Source organism: Heloderma suspectum, chromosome 17 (assembly GCF_057233095.1).
Source record: "Heloderma suspectum isolate Gila_16-S chromosome 17, 16-S_ref, whole genome shotgun sequence".
NCBI lineage: Eukaryota > Metazoa > Chordata > Lepidosauria > Squamata > Helodermatidae > Heloderma > Heloderma suspectum.
The window spans coordinates 12915506-12930377 of record NC_139474.1 but is presented as its reverse complement, the minus strand read 5'-3'; the positions used below and the strand labels follow the sequence as shown (position 1 = coordinate 12930377).

General features: G+C 47.2%; 1 protein-coding gene across 1 annotated transcript in view; it reads left to right on the top strand.

Annotated features, from left to right (window-relative positions):
* The window catches only part of IL6R (interleukin 6 receptor), a 36787-nt gene that overhangs the window by 12891 nt on the left and 9024 nt on the right, over positions 1–14872 (top strand). The window contains exons 2-9 of the mRNA XM_084824715.1: positions 3761–4003; positions 4618–4741; positions 6281–6456; positions 7641–7801; positions 9395–9542; positions 9674–9717; positions 11890–11968; positions 13807–13900. Of these exons, the coding sequence (XP_084680841.1) occupies positions 3761–4003; positions 4618–4741; positions 6281–6456; positions 7641–7801; positions 9395–9542; positions 9674–9717; positions 11890–11968; positions 13807–13900 (1069 nt within the window). The remainder of the gene's footprint in view (positions 1–3760; positions 4004–4617; positions 4742–6280; positions 6457–7640; positions 7802–9394; positions 9543–9673; positions 9718–11889; positions 11969–13806; positions 13901–14872) is intronic.

The window sequence follows — 14872 nt, the reverse complement described above, 5'->3', positions numbered from 1 at the left end:
ACGGACCTTTGTTGGCAAGGTGATGTCTCTGCTTCTTACTATGCTGTCTAGGTTTGCCATAGCTTTCCTCCCAAGGAGCAAGCGTCTTTTAATTTCATGGCTACAGTCACCGTCTGCGGTGATCTTGGAGCCCAAGAAAGTAAAATCTGTCACTGCTTCCATTTCTTCCCCTTCTATACGCCAGGAAGTGATGGGGCCAGATGCCATGATCTTCGTTTTTTTAATGTTGAGTTTCAAACCAGCTTTTGCACTCTCCACTTTCACCCTCAACAAGAGGCTCTTTAGGTCCTCTTCGCTTTCTGCCATTAGGGTGGTATCGTCTGCGTATCTGAGGTTGTTGATAATTCTCCCAGCAATCTTAATTCCGACCTGTGATTCATCCAACCCAGCGTTTCTCATGATGTACTCTGCATATAACTTAATTTACATATAAGTTAATTTGTTTACACTCCTTTAAATATGTGCATTCCTCCCCTTAGCACGTCTTGATTTTGTGCACACTTTGCCCGGATATGTGCCTTTTGTGTGCAATTTTTCCTAATATGCACATTTATGTGTGCACATTTTTCAACTGACAAACTTGACTGCGATGTTGACTGTGAACCAAATGAAATTGTCAGCCAACTTTATTTCCTGTATTGCCATCCTTCAGAGTTTCTCTCGATCTTCTCCAACTTGATAGCCTCCAGATATTTTGGACTACAGCTCCCAGCATCCCTGACCTTTGGCCATGGTGGCTGGGGCTGATGTCCAACACATATGCATGGCATGAGGTTGGAGGAGAAGGCTAGTTTTAGCTCTACTGCCATATCCTATGCATGGGTGCATCTTGAACCTGGTACACATGTATGGAAAGGCAAGCGCACGTACGCTACATGAACACCGTCCACGTACAGTTCATAGCCTGCCATTCTGCACACGGCCACGGCTGAGGTGTGTTTCCAGCTCTCAGGAACGCACTGTGGGATGACTTTGTTTTTCTGGGATATTTTTAATCCAAAGATCAAAGACCCTTTTGGTTTTGAAATTAGTCAATGAAAGGCTGTTGAAGAATAAATAAACACAGCATCCCATGCAGGGAAGACTTCAACAATATGTCATTGTGACAGGCTCTGTGGGTTTCAGCTGTGACACTTGGTCTAAGAATGGGGGTGGGGGAGCATAGGCCTCTTTTTGTCTGTGAAATATTGGAAAGGATGTAGAGGTGAGGTTCTGACTGCTCCCAAATGCAACGCTTTACAGGTGGTATTTCTTGACAAGCCATGTGCCTTTTTCTTTTTTTGTTGCCCTGTACAGTCATTCAAGACAATTACCATACTTCAGCTTAACACCTATATAGTATATCTATAGTTGCTAAATCACCTGCCTGGAACCTATTCTGGAGTGCCATTTTTTGGTAGAAAGGTGGGGTACAAATCAAATCAATCAATATTCCAATAATATTCCAGAGGATCTAAAGGCACATCTCCTCCCGCGTGTACCTGTTCGGACCCTTAGGGCATCTTGCCAAAGGAAGCTAGGCACGTGGCTACAGCACAGAGAGCCGCACCCCACTAATAGAATAAACTCCCCAAATAGGTTTGCCTGGCACCTTCGTTGTTGTCTTTTCGGCACTGGGCAAAGGCCTTTCTTTTCTCCCAGGCATTTCAAAGACCTAATTCTAGTTTGTTATTGCTGTTTTATCAATTCCTGTCCTGTTTATCATTTTGGATTATATTGTATTTTATCCTTTTGAATATTTGTATTGTATTTTATATTTTTAACTGTTCTATGGCATTTTAGTTTTTTAACTGTTTGTAATCTGCCCTGAAAACATTAGTTATTGAGTGGATTAGAAATGTTATCAAACAAACAACTTCTGGGGAAAGTCTGGATGAAGTTCATTCTTCCCTCCCATAGCAGCTTGTTATTCTGTTCCTCACCATAGCAGTCCAAATCTTTGTCCACTGTACCAGAATGGGTACATAAGTTTTTCACCAAACATTTGCCAAGTGATTAATATATACCTCACCATCACCACAAAATTTCTAGGGATCTGATTTTTAATATGACCCAGGCATATTGTTGTTGGGGTTAATCGCAACTCATAGCCTGCAATTTTTTTGATGCTGTTTATTATCTTCTTCCAATATTCCTTAACAGGATTACAATACCACCATATATGGGTAAATGTTCCTCTATCATTATACCTCCAGGACCTATCTGTTACTGCTGGGAACATCCTAGAGATGCTGGCTGGTGTATAATACCACATATATATTGTTTTATAGAAGTTTTCTCTAGAAGTCACATCTAGTACATTCCTACACATTTTTGAACAGACATAATCCCATTCCTCTGAGCAGCAATCTGACACGTGGTTTGGCAACCGTTTCTGGAATTCTGGCATTCAAAACAGTTGACTATGTGCCAGTAATTTTGAAGTGAGTTTGAGGGACCCTTTTACAAAATGGAAACTTTAAAGCAGCTGATGGAATTTATTCTGTGCTACTTGGACCTCATCTGGAGTACTGTGTCCAGTTTGGGGCATTGCATTTTAAGATCGATGTAGCTCACTCTTTCTCCCCCTCCTGGCCTCTAGCCTTGTTCTTTCTCTTCCCCTTTGCCTTGCTGTTTCGCCCTCCCAGCTCTAGACTTGCTATTCGCCCTCCTCTTTAGCTCACTGTTTCTTTCCCTCCCAGCCTCTAGCCTTGCTCTTTCTCTCCCCCCTACCCCTTGCTTTCCTATTTCCTCCTCCCTCCTCCCTCCCAGCCTCAAGCCTCACTATTTCTCTCCCCCTCACCACCCCTTTAGCTCACTTTTCACTAGCCAGGCTCTCACAGCAGCCATCTTAAGGAGCGCCTCCAGCAACACCAGACAGGCCGCTTAACAAGATCAGCCTCAGATGGCCTTCTCTCTGTTCCATCAGCCAGGACAGCTAGACTGGTGGGGACGAGGGAGAAGGCTTTCTCTGTGGTGGCCCCCACTCTGTGGAACTCCCTCCCTAGGGAACTCCGCCATGCCCCCTCTTTAATGAGCTTCCGTCGTGCATTAAAAATGTGGTTGTTCAGGCAGGCATTTGGGGTGGGTTAGGGTATTTAAAAAAAAAAAAAATATGGTAAAATTTTATTGTTTTAAATTGTTTTATGGTGGGTTGTACATCGCCCAGAGTGGCTGGGTGACCAGTCAGATGGGCGATTAATAAATTTAATAAATAAATAAATAAATAAATAAATAATGTGACTAGCCACATCCTCTGTGGGAGCCATTTTGTGGTGGTGCCCACAGCAGTTTCTCAAATTCCCAAATGTGTCCATGGATCCAAAAAGGTTGGGGACCCCTGGTGTAGACAAATTGGAACAGGTTCATAGGAGGGCCCAGGACAATGGTCAGGGGTCCAGAAAGCAAGCCCTAAGAGAAAACCAGGTGCACGGGGCGGGGGGGGGGGAGATTGATAGCACTGCCACATAAAAGAGGACAAAGACATGCCCCTTTTTGCCCCAGAGGGTTTAAGTGCCAAGAGGGTAGATTTCGGTTGAACATTAGAAGTGTCTTGACTTGATGATACAATTTGTCGCTGCATCCTCTCTCTCTCTCTCTCTCTCCATATGTTGATTTCTGTATATTTCATTAAGTTCTGTTGTGTTCGTGTACATCTCAGTGGGTGGATGAGGGAAGAATAAACCAGCGGGCACCCTCCAGATGTGTAACTGCAACTCCCATCATCCCTGCTGGGAAATCTGTCACCTATTCCCATCTCTCCCCCCCCCTTTTTTTGCAGCTGCACCATTCAATCCAATCATCTGCCCGCCAGGTGCAAATGTTTCCTTGCCCTGCCTGGAGGGGGAGTCAGAGAACACCACTGCAGTGCACTGGAGGTTCGAAGGGCGGAATCTGAGTTCACACTGGAAAGCGGTTCCAGGGCCCAGTCTTTTCCTGTCATCGGTACAGTATAATGCTTCGGGTCACTACAGTTGCCATGCTGGCGGCCGCCTCGTTCGCTCCCATCGCCTCGTGGTAGAAGGTGAGTGCCACTCTTAGGGGTTAGGAGCAGCGGTGTAGGGGGAGCGGGGCTCAGAGGGACACAGCGCCAGGACATTTTGATCAGGAGAGGCGCTAATATCGTCTGCCACCCCACTCAGACTGCTCTTTTCCCTGTGAGCTTAGCTGCAATCCTCACAGTTACTGGGGGGAAATATATTTTCCCAGAGACAACATATTGTTGCCTGTTTTGATGCACAGTATTTTGGGCTGGCTTGGACTTAAATGGGCAGTAACATTTGCCATTTGCCAGAAGGCCTGCTCCTGGTGGAGATGGAAACAGCTTGAACTGGTTTGTTGATGTGGATCTACATAGCTGCCTGCATTTTGGGCCTCTCCTTGGGGGCGTGGCTGTGGGGACTGTTGTGATGAGCGCCTGCACCATTGATTAGGAGGAAGGGGGAACCGGCAAGTTCTGTTCAGCCAAACCTCTGCTCAGCTCTTTCTTGTCTCCCCACCCCCTCTGTTATCACATCTTCTGCTGTGCCCATTCTCCCTCGGCTCGTTCACCCATGGCCTCTCGGACTTCCACCTTTGTGCCTCTGAGCCAGCACGGAGTGTTTTTCCCTCTTGTGACAGACTCTTCTCCCTTCCCAGAACCTCCCGAAATGCCAGATTTCATCTGCCACCGGAGGAGTTTAGCCAAAGACATCCTGTGTGAGTGGAAGGTGGCACACCAGATATCGCCTCGCACCAAGGCCAGGATGTGGGTGCAAAAAGGGTGAGCAGTTTGCAACTTCCCGCTATTGCTGGTCTGGTATGGGCGTAGGGGAGAGCATGCAGGAGAGAGGACAGCATGGTGGGTGGGTGAGAGAGAGAGAGATGCAAGGGGTATCTCTTGATCTCTGAACTTTTGGATGCAGGACAGAACCCTTCTTCCTCTGTGTCTGAGCCTTGGACCCCTGCTGGGGTGTGGGACCTCAGCAAGTGTCCAACTAAACCTACCCTTGACGCTGACCGTGGTTATAGTCTGACACATCAGGAGAGCACCAAGTTGGGGAAAGGATGGAAGAGAGAGCGATAATTTTATTTATTTATCTGTAAGCCTTTACAAACATGACGACATTCAAATTTGGGTCACAAATTGGACTCTCAATTTCCTAGCTGCCAATGCAAATAAAGAAATACGCGTCGTAACTTAATTGCCCTTGTCTAAGAACAAAAAGCGTACAAACTCAGTTGATGTAACAAAACTTTTCTTGTGACTAAACTCAGACAGTTTTTTTTGTGAAGGTCTTTTTATAGGGGACACTGGATGATATAATGGACTGTCCTCTATAGCTGTTTTACAGAACACACAGAAACGCTGTTCCAAAGTAATTTCTTATAATGACCCTCCAGAAAGGCAGAAGGCATAATGTTAAACCTTGGTTCTCTAAAGACAATTCTGCGTGGAGCTCAGGTGATTGCCTTCAAATAATTAGATTTCTGACGGTCAGTCTTAATACATGGATACAGCCTAGAAAATCTCGATGAATGGGTAGCTAGCGTATCAATCAAAGAAGCTTTCCTATACATGAGAAGGATTAATGGTGGTTTAGACATTGACAGGATCGAAATCAGCTCACTATCAAGAGCTGTAGCGAGTGTATGACTGGGTTCAGATAACACAATAACCCACACTCAGTGGTTGAGTATGGGTTCAGTGTAAGTTGTCATTGAACCGCGGGTTGTCGTTGAACCATGGGTTATCATGTTGTCTGAACCCAGCCAAGATAACAAACCATTGAATAACCCAAAGTTCACAACCCAACAATAAACCATGCCTTCTCTTCAGGGGTTGTTTGTGGTGAACAAACTACAGTTTGGTAGCATGGCTGGGTTCAGACAACACAACCCACATTTCAGCAACCCATGGTTCAACAACAACCTACACTCAACCCTTACTCAACCCTTGAGTGTGGGTTATTGTGTTGTCTGAACCCAGTCTGTGTAAAGCAGCAACTCACTTTTGAAAGTTTAAAGGTGAGCCGTAGACCAAAGAGACCAGATGAGAAGATAGTAAGGTTGACATTCTATTATGGAAATTTAAGAGCCATACTTGTATTCTTGCCTGGACAGTAGGCCAAGGAAAGATGAACAAGATTGGGCTAGAAGGACAAATCACCTGACCTGTGGCCGTGCCCACAGTGTTTTTGTGAGTGCCATCCTTTTCGTATTCTGCAATGGCTTCTGGGATAGTTTTTCCCAGCACACATTGCTCCGGCTGAGTATTGCGTATGTTTATGCGTCTTTCTTTCCCCCACTCCACCTTTGATAGGTTTACAGGGGGAAACTACACTGAAGAGCGATGCCGCTATTACACTAAGTCCCAGAAATTTTCTTGCCGCCTCACCGGAGTGAACGATGAAGACATCTTCTTGCTGGTGTCCACCTGCGTAGCCAACTTGGCAGGCTCCATGAGCAAGCAGACGTTTCTCAGGACCGACACTCTGTGTGCGTACCTCTGCTAGTCCAGGCCTAAACGCAGCGGGGGTGTCGCATTTGTCATGCGTAGCAGGCACGAAAGATGAATTTTGCCTCCTCAGATCCTCCTCTGCAGATCTGGGTGTTGCAAAGACCCTGGGTTATTCTCAGTATGCTTAAATGAAGAATAATATTTATTAATTCCATGTATGAGTCGCCCTATAATCAAAGCTGTCAGGATGACACACTTAATAACAATACAGGCCATAAAACCAGTAAAGAAACGCATAACAAAAAGAATTTAGAAGCAGTGCCAACAATAATTTAAAAATATTTTTTAAAGGAGAGAAATACCAAAGCAGTCAAACAGGGATACAGAACATCAGATCCATTCTAAAAGGTCGAAGTGCCTCTCCTGAGGCTTCCTTCCCGGCAGTAAGAGCTTCAAGCTACAATATGCTGGTAGTTCTGGCCCACCCATTTTATCTTTGGCCTCGCCCTCTTTTGCCTTCATCTCCCCCCACCATTGGAATGTGGCCCCCGAGAGTGCTGAAATGGGACTCAGCCCTTGGGCCAAAGTGCTTCTGCACTCCATCTTGTCTGGTGCTATCCATTTCATTTCTTCAGGTACATAAAAACAGCGGACATCCCACACATGCAAAACCCAATGTTTTGCACACAAAAATGGCATCTTTAATGGGCTGACAAGGGGCAGATATCAGACTGGGAGGTGGCGTTGTTTTCCCAGATCCATTCATTCAGAGTACAAGCCTGTAACCTAGTGTTCTGTGGATGGCTAAGCAGAACCTCCCATTCTGAGATGGAGGTTTCGAATAGAACCTCCATTGTGTTCTGTGGATGGCTAAGCAGAACCTCCCATTCTGAGATGGAGGTTTCAAATAGAACCTCCGTTGTGTTATGTGTACGGCTAAACAGAACCTCCATTTTCAGATGGAGGTTTCAAATAGAACCTCTGTTGTGTTATGTGTACGGCTAAACAGACCCTCCATTTTTAACAGGGAGTGGGGCAGAAACTACAAGTCCTCTGGGCGTCCCACTGGTCACTGTGGGAAAATAGGATGCCAGAATATCGATGGTGAATTCATACCACCATGGGTGGCTGCTCTCAAATCATGTGGCCTGGCTTCTTTCTCTCATCTGTAAATGTTTCTGCTTTATTTTTTCCTCCCCCCCCCGCCCCCACCAACATGCAGTGAAACCAGATCCACCAGCAGACGTTGTGGTGACCACCGTGGAGAAGGCCCCCCGGAAGCTCCATGTGATGTGGCGTAACCCGTATTCCTGGGGTTCCACTTACTACCGTCTCCAGTTCCAGCTACGCTACCGGGCAGAAAACTCACAAACCTACTCTGAGGTCTGACCTTGGGTTTGAATCACTATAGGGGTGGGATGGGGAGGAGGCAGTGGGGTCATGGAGCTGGGGCTCTCAGGGATGCAGCACCAGCACATTTTTTATTAGCAGGGTGTAGGGATGTCCACTGCGGGAAAATCCGATGCTTTGGGGGCTTGCTGGATTTCCCCAGTGCCCCTAGCTCAGCTTGCATTTGTGAGCCAAACCACAGTCTTTTTCCTGAAATCTGGGAACTTTTTTTGATTCCCCCCCCATAAATCATAACTTGCGCAAGTTGCAGTTGCAAGTTGCTTAATTTGTACAAATTTTTGGTCATAGTCTGCGTACTTTGCACAAATTGCAGCCTAAATTTGCATAATTTGTGGAAATTGTGGCCACAGTTTCCACAAATTATGCAAATTATGGCCGGAATTTGCAGAAATTATGCAAATTACAGCACAATTTACACAAACTATGCAAACGGTGGCTGCAATTTGCACAAATTGCGATACATTTAAAGACACATGGAAAATCCATGAGCTGGCCTGACTCGATATGAGCTTGGCAAACTCCTCCCCCCGACAGATTCCTCTGACAGCTTCAGGGCTCCAGCTTCTCCATTTCAGATGTTTTAGAGACTACCACTTCTGGTGCTCCCAGATGTTTTGGATGACAGCTCCTATCACACCCAGCCACTATGAACAATGATCAGGGATGACTGAAGTTATTGTCCACAATATCTGGAAAGCACTGAGTCACCTACTCTTGGTCTACACCAGGCGTGGGCAGAAAGTAGATCTCCAGCTGTTTTGGACTTCAGCTCACAGCATTCCAGACCCTTGGCCATGCTGGCAGGAGCTTCTGGGAGTTGAAGTCCCCAAACCATCTGGAGATCCACCTTCTTTCCACCCCTGCTTTAGGACATAGCTCTCCTATAGTTGGAGTCCATCTACCCACCCCTGGGTTAGATGAGCCTTCCTGACTCAGGATCAGGCTTCTAAAGCAGAGTGTGATTTGCCTAGGCCATTGGTGGGGAAACTGTAGCTTTCCAGAGATTGTCAGACTATAACTCCCATTAGCCCCAATGGTCAGAGCTGATGGGAGTTCAAGTCCAATGTATCTGGAGATCTACCTTCTGCCCAGCCCTGGTCTATGCTGATTGGCAGAAGCCCGTTTTTATGAAACATCTTTACATTTCATAAAAACGTAAAAAGAGCCCTGCTGGATCAGGCCAAGGGTCCATCTCATCCAACATTCTGCTCACACAGTGTCCAACCAGCTGCCCATAGGGAACCTACAAGCAGGACCGGAGTGCAACAGCACCCTCCTGCCCATGTTCCTGGTGTATATAAGCAGACTGCCTCTGAGACTGGAGGTAGCATGTAGCCATCAGGACTAGGAGCTGTTGATGTCCTTATCCTTCATGAATTTCTCCAACCCCCTTTTAAAGCCATCCAAATTGGTGGCCATCGCTATATCTTGTGGAAGTGAGGGCCACCAGGCAGGAGTTTGCCCCAGGCCTATCTGGCTTAACTTGGGATCTTTCTGCCCCTGAACCTGGGGCTTTCTGCTTTCAAAGCCGGTGCTCTATGCCCTTCTCCTTTCTCTTGGCGATAGGTCCCCCTTCCATACGGGGTCACTTCCTACACCATCTCCGATGCCTTGCAAGGCCTCCACCACACTGTCCAGGTGCGAGGCCGTGAAGAATTCGACCATGGAAGCTGGAGCGAATGGAGCCGTGAAATTACTGGGCTGCCCTGGACAGGTTGGTAATTCCCCCTGGCAAGGCAAAGCTGCTAGTCCCCCACACGCTAACCCTCTCTGCCTTGCGATAACTCCCCCATTTCCCCGACTTGCTTTCCATTCAATCCCTCCTTTGTCTTGTTCACATTTCAGAAGTCAACGACCCTGAGTTGGAAACCACATCGTCCGTCTCGAAGGTGAGCCTTTCCCCCAAGAAGCAGGGCCTTTGGGGCTGTAGCCCCGGGGCACTGTAACAACCTCCCTGAGGGCTGTCCATTTATCGCCCTCCTCCCTCCAGGTTCATTTCATAAACAAGGCAAAAAAAAATTAAGTCCTGCATTTCTCCTGTGTGTCATGGAGTCCAGCCCTTTCCGGCTGGGTTCATACCTTCTTCTAACTTTCCACAGGTGAAAAATGGGGTGTGCTGTCAACACCCTGATTCAGGACCACTTACTAAGTTCTATTCCATGTACTATATTTGTTTCCTCTGCAAGAGACACTGTCCTCTGTTGATTTAAATCGGTGGTGTAGAACTTTTTTCACCCCAAGGGCCAAAACCTCCTTTGAACTGAATTGAACCTGGGACCTTTTGCATACAGAGAGTGAATTACACACCCCAACCATTTTTGCTCTCTTTGCATCTTATATTTTATTTTTATGTATTACAGCTACATCCCACCTTTATCCTCTTGCAAGGAACCCAAGGCAGCTTAGCTGATCCCCCTCCTCTCCATTTTATCCTTAGTCCAAAGAATAACAACACACACCTTATTTTCAGACTTAGGTGCCCCTCTTTCCTTTCCAAAGCGGTTTCAGATAAAACACTTCACAACTCACTGAAGAAATGGCAACATTCAAATGAGAAGAGTGCAGACCAGCAGTACTGGCAAAATGGGTACACTTCAAAAGTTCCTATTCCTGGGGACAGCCCCTGTTTTCTGGCCGCTGTCCCATATGAAATCATTGTTCCTCTTTTCGCCTGACAGGAGCGCCTAAACGAAAATGCCGTTACTCTTTGGGTTTCAGTCCTGATCTTGGGGCTCCCAGATGAGCCCTTTTGAAAACAGAAGCTGAAGAGGGGTACATAAGTCCGAAAATAAAAGAAGAGAGAGAGAGAGTTTGTGTGCTTATTCTTTGGTTTCCAAGATGCAGAGAGAGCATAGGGTCTATAGCTGAGTGCCAGAGTGCCCACTTTGCATGCAAAAAGTCTCAGACAGGGGTTCTGCTAGGCACTTAAAGGAATTGGGGCCCAGGCCCATAGTCTACAACTCTGCATAAAACTTGCATATGCTAATTTCTATGTATATATGCTGTTAAAGATGAGCTTGTCAGGAAAAAAGAGACAATCCCAATTCAGCACTAGCATGGTCCAATACACAAGGATTCAAACCCGAACTTTTAAGAGCTGAGCACTCAAAGGCCCCCTGGGTTTGGACGGAGAAATCTGATCGTTTTGGTTTCTCCCACCTTCAAATTTTTAAAACTTCGAGTCCTTTCTGTCCCAAATATGATGGTATTTGCAAATTTCAGAAAATTCGCATAAAAAAATGTACTGAAACAAAATTCTCACTGGTCCAAGAAGGGTCATTGTGCTTGGTTGGATGGTTCACAGCTGGCGCCCTTCTCCAAGGCCCGTTTCCCAGCCCCGCAGGTGTTCTGGTTGCTACTGCTGGGCTGATTGCACAGCCCCTCTTGCAGGCCAGAACACCTGGTCTCAGTCCCCAGCATCTTCAGGTAAGAGGAGGGATGTTGGAGAAATCCACAACAGGTTCAAACGAGTTCTGATTTCTATGAATCTGACCTGTGGATTTCACAGTGGACCGGCTTTTTCCAAGTCAAGCAGATTCCATGGACTTGTGGAATGGTTTTACACTTTCGGGGGGGATTTGTGCTAATTCGCATTAGCGCTAATGTGCATGTCCACTAATGTGCACATGCACTAATGTACTAATATTCTAACATGCTAATGTTACAATGTGCTAATATTTTAATGTGCGTGTGCACGATTGTGCCAATGTGCATGTGTGCTAATGTGCACTTGTGTTAACGTGCATTTTCTAGAACAAAACTCTAGAAAAAAAAAATCTAATCCCAAATGAGAGGCCAATAGAACGAAAGACTCCTGACAATTCACGAGACACAGATGGAACGGATTTAATTAAATCTGTACATCCCTAGCTAAAAGTTATCCAAGGACAACCCTACTTTGCCTGAGATCTGGGACAGCCACTGCGATTCAGAGTAGAGGTATGTTGGGATCAACTGATCAATGGCAGAACCATTATGTTCATACAGTAGGGCGCTGCGTCGTTGTTCAACAACCAGGGGTTTCCAACCAAATCTTCCTTCTTCTGCTCTCTATCTGGCAGTTCCCCTTTGATGTTTATTTTGTCGGGACCAACAGGCCTCAGGCTCCCGAGTTCCCCAGCAATACGGACAAGCCGGCAGGTGAGCACCTGTGCCCCGCTGTGGTCTCAACGCGTTGCTGTATCTCTGGCCAGGACAACATGGGGCTAGACACTAAGTTGCCAGGAAAGCTGGGGGCAGCGGCGTCGCCAGGTCAGAACTTTGGGGCAGGTGTCTGGGCCCCCGCTCACCAGACTGAGCAGCCAGGAGGGGGATCTGAACGCAGCAGCAGGGGTGGTTTAGCACATTTTGAAGCAAGAGAAGTAATGCACGTGGCCACCTCAACAGCCCTTTTAAGCCCAGAGTCTAAAATTACCAAACTGCACCCCTGTCTGGTGGAGGCTCTGGGCAAAGTCCCCTTTGCTTCTTCCTATCAGGGCAAGCACCAGCAGAATTATCTGGCAGCAGTGATGGCAGCTGGGTCCAGCAGCCGCAATTTTCTCACTCTGCCCCCCAACTCAGTGCAAGCTGGAGGCTCTGATTTCGGTGGGGCTGTGAATCCATTCTGGGTTTCAATCAGAACCACTCAGAACTCTAAAGGAGCTATTCAAGGTGCTGAACCTTATCCCCCAAATCAGTTCAGCACCTTGAATAGCTCCTTTAGAGTTCTGGCTGGTTCTGACTGAAACTCAGAATGGATTTACAGCCCCACCGAAAATGGAGCCACCAGCTTCCACTCCCCCAACTCAGCAACCCTCCGGGGTGTTGCTAAACCTAGCTGCCCCACACTGATTGGGGTACGGGGAGGATTAACAGGGGTCTGGGACAGGGCCCTACTGGTGTGCTGCGGGCTCAGGCAGCTTTCCAGGCCATCCTAATTTTTATAGAACTTCTGGTGTTCAAAGCACTTCATATCCATTAATTTTTACAATAGCCCTATGAGGTAGGCCAGTATTATTGATTGATTTGATTTGATTTGTAGCCCACCTTTCTACCAAAAAATGGCACTCGAGGCAGCTTACACAATTAAAATGGATTAAAACAGTAACAAGAACAATACATTAAAAACATAATAATTACAGGGAAAAATTAAGAAAAAGAAAGAATTAAAAATAGTACCCAATCCACCAGGCCAAAGGCCTTCTTGAATAAAGTGGTCTTTGCCTGCCAGCAGAAGGCAAGCAGAGAGGGAGCAAACCTAGCCTCCCTCAGCAGGGAGTTCCACAGTCTGGGAGCGGCCGCCGAAAAGGCCCTCTCTCGCGTTGCCACCAAACATGCCCCTCAAGGCGGTGTTCTCATATTACTGGGGATGGCAAACTGAGGCTGAGTGTTTATGGCTTGCCTAAGAATGCTTAGAGAGTTTGTGGCTGTCGGGGCAATTTCTGAACCATGGAATTCCTGCCTCACCCTCTATATACCACATTATACCAACCTGGAAAACCCATTGCTCTGGACAGCTGGCCCAGAAACATAATCTAGCCAGCCTGGGGTCATATGAGACCAGTCATCAAGCTGAGTGACAGTCTAACGACAGCCCTCTGATGGTTGAGTTCACAAGCCACAATAGCTCCTGGGAATAGATAGGAATTCAAATCCCACCGCTAACACCACACTGTAATGGTTGGTTTCACTGAAGTTCAAACAGCTGATGAACGAAGGAGGGGGGAAATGAATGCTTCATGCAAGGAGAGGACAACTTTGTTACTGCAGGGTCTTATTAGGGCTCACCTTGCCATTTCTTTTTCAATATCCTGTAAGGGAGTGTCTCAAAATTCAAACCATTGGCTGTGTGTGTGTGTGTGTGTGTGTGTGTGTGTGTTTTAATATCTCGCCCCATCTCAAGGACTTGGGAAGGGCAAAAATGATGATCACACATTTCTGGCTCGAGACTGCCTAGCCCTGGCCTAGCTCTGCATCCTGTTTGTCTCCCTTTCTTTCAGTGGAAGACGCTGCGGCTGTGCCTCTATATACCTTCCTCATCATGGCACTAAGTGTGACTGGGGGCCTCGCCCTGGCTGTCGGCATCATTGCCCGGTGAGGACAGATGCTTAAGTGTGTGTGTGTGTGTGTGTGTGTGTGTGTGTGAGAGAGAGAGAGAGAGAGAGAGAGAGAGAGAGATTGGAGTGCTGGATCGATTAAACCTCCGGGCAGCCTCCTTCTCAGCTCTGCATCTGAATAGTGATTGATGGAAGTTCTTGAAAAGCTTGGGGAAAGTGTTCAGGCCGTGGCAGAGGGAACAAGTAGGTTTAGGATGGTGGTGGGGGACACCTTTTTCCTGTCAAGGGCCAGATCCCCTTGGGGGTAATCTGGTGGGGACTGCATGCTGGCAGTGGACAGTGCCAAAGCCAAAAGTGGTAGGGTTACCCACTTTTCTCTCTTTCTGCCACTCTCCTTTCTCTCTCCCTCTTTCTACCACCCCTTTTTCCTCCCTCCCTGCCCCCTCCCTCCCCCTCTCTCTGCCATTCCTCTTTCTCTTTGCCACCCTTTTCTTTCTCTTCCTTCTCATTGTCCCACCCTTTCTGCTCCCTCTCTCTTTCTGACACTCTCTTCGCTTCCCCCCTCCCTCCGTGCAGCCCTTTTCTCTCTCTTCCCTCTTTGTCCCACCCTTTCTGCTCCCTCTCTCTTTCTGACACCATTTTCTCTTCCCCCCTCCCTGCTACCCTTTTCTCTCTCTTCCCTCTCGTTATCCCACCCTTTCTGCTCCCTCTCTGACACTCCTTTCTCTCTCCCCTCTCTTCCTCCCTGCCACTCTTTTTTCTTCCCTCTCTTGTGTCAACCCTTTCTGCTCGCTCTCTCTCTCTCTCTCTCTCTCTCTCTCTCTCTCTCTCTCTCATGCCCCCTTCTTTCTCCTGGCTCTCCCCACTCCCTCTTCCTCCCTACCCAGTGGGTTGCTATGGCAGGAACAGGTTGCTCTTGTTGGAGGTCTCAACTGATTCTTTGTGGAGGGATTTCGAAATTAGATAGTGGCCTTCTGGGGAACCTCTGAGGGCTGTATTTAGGCCCCGG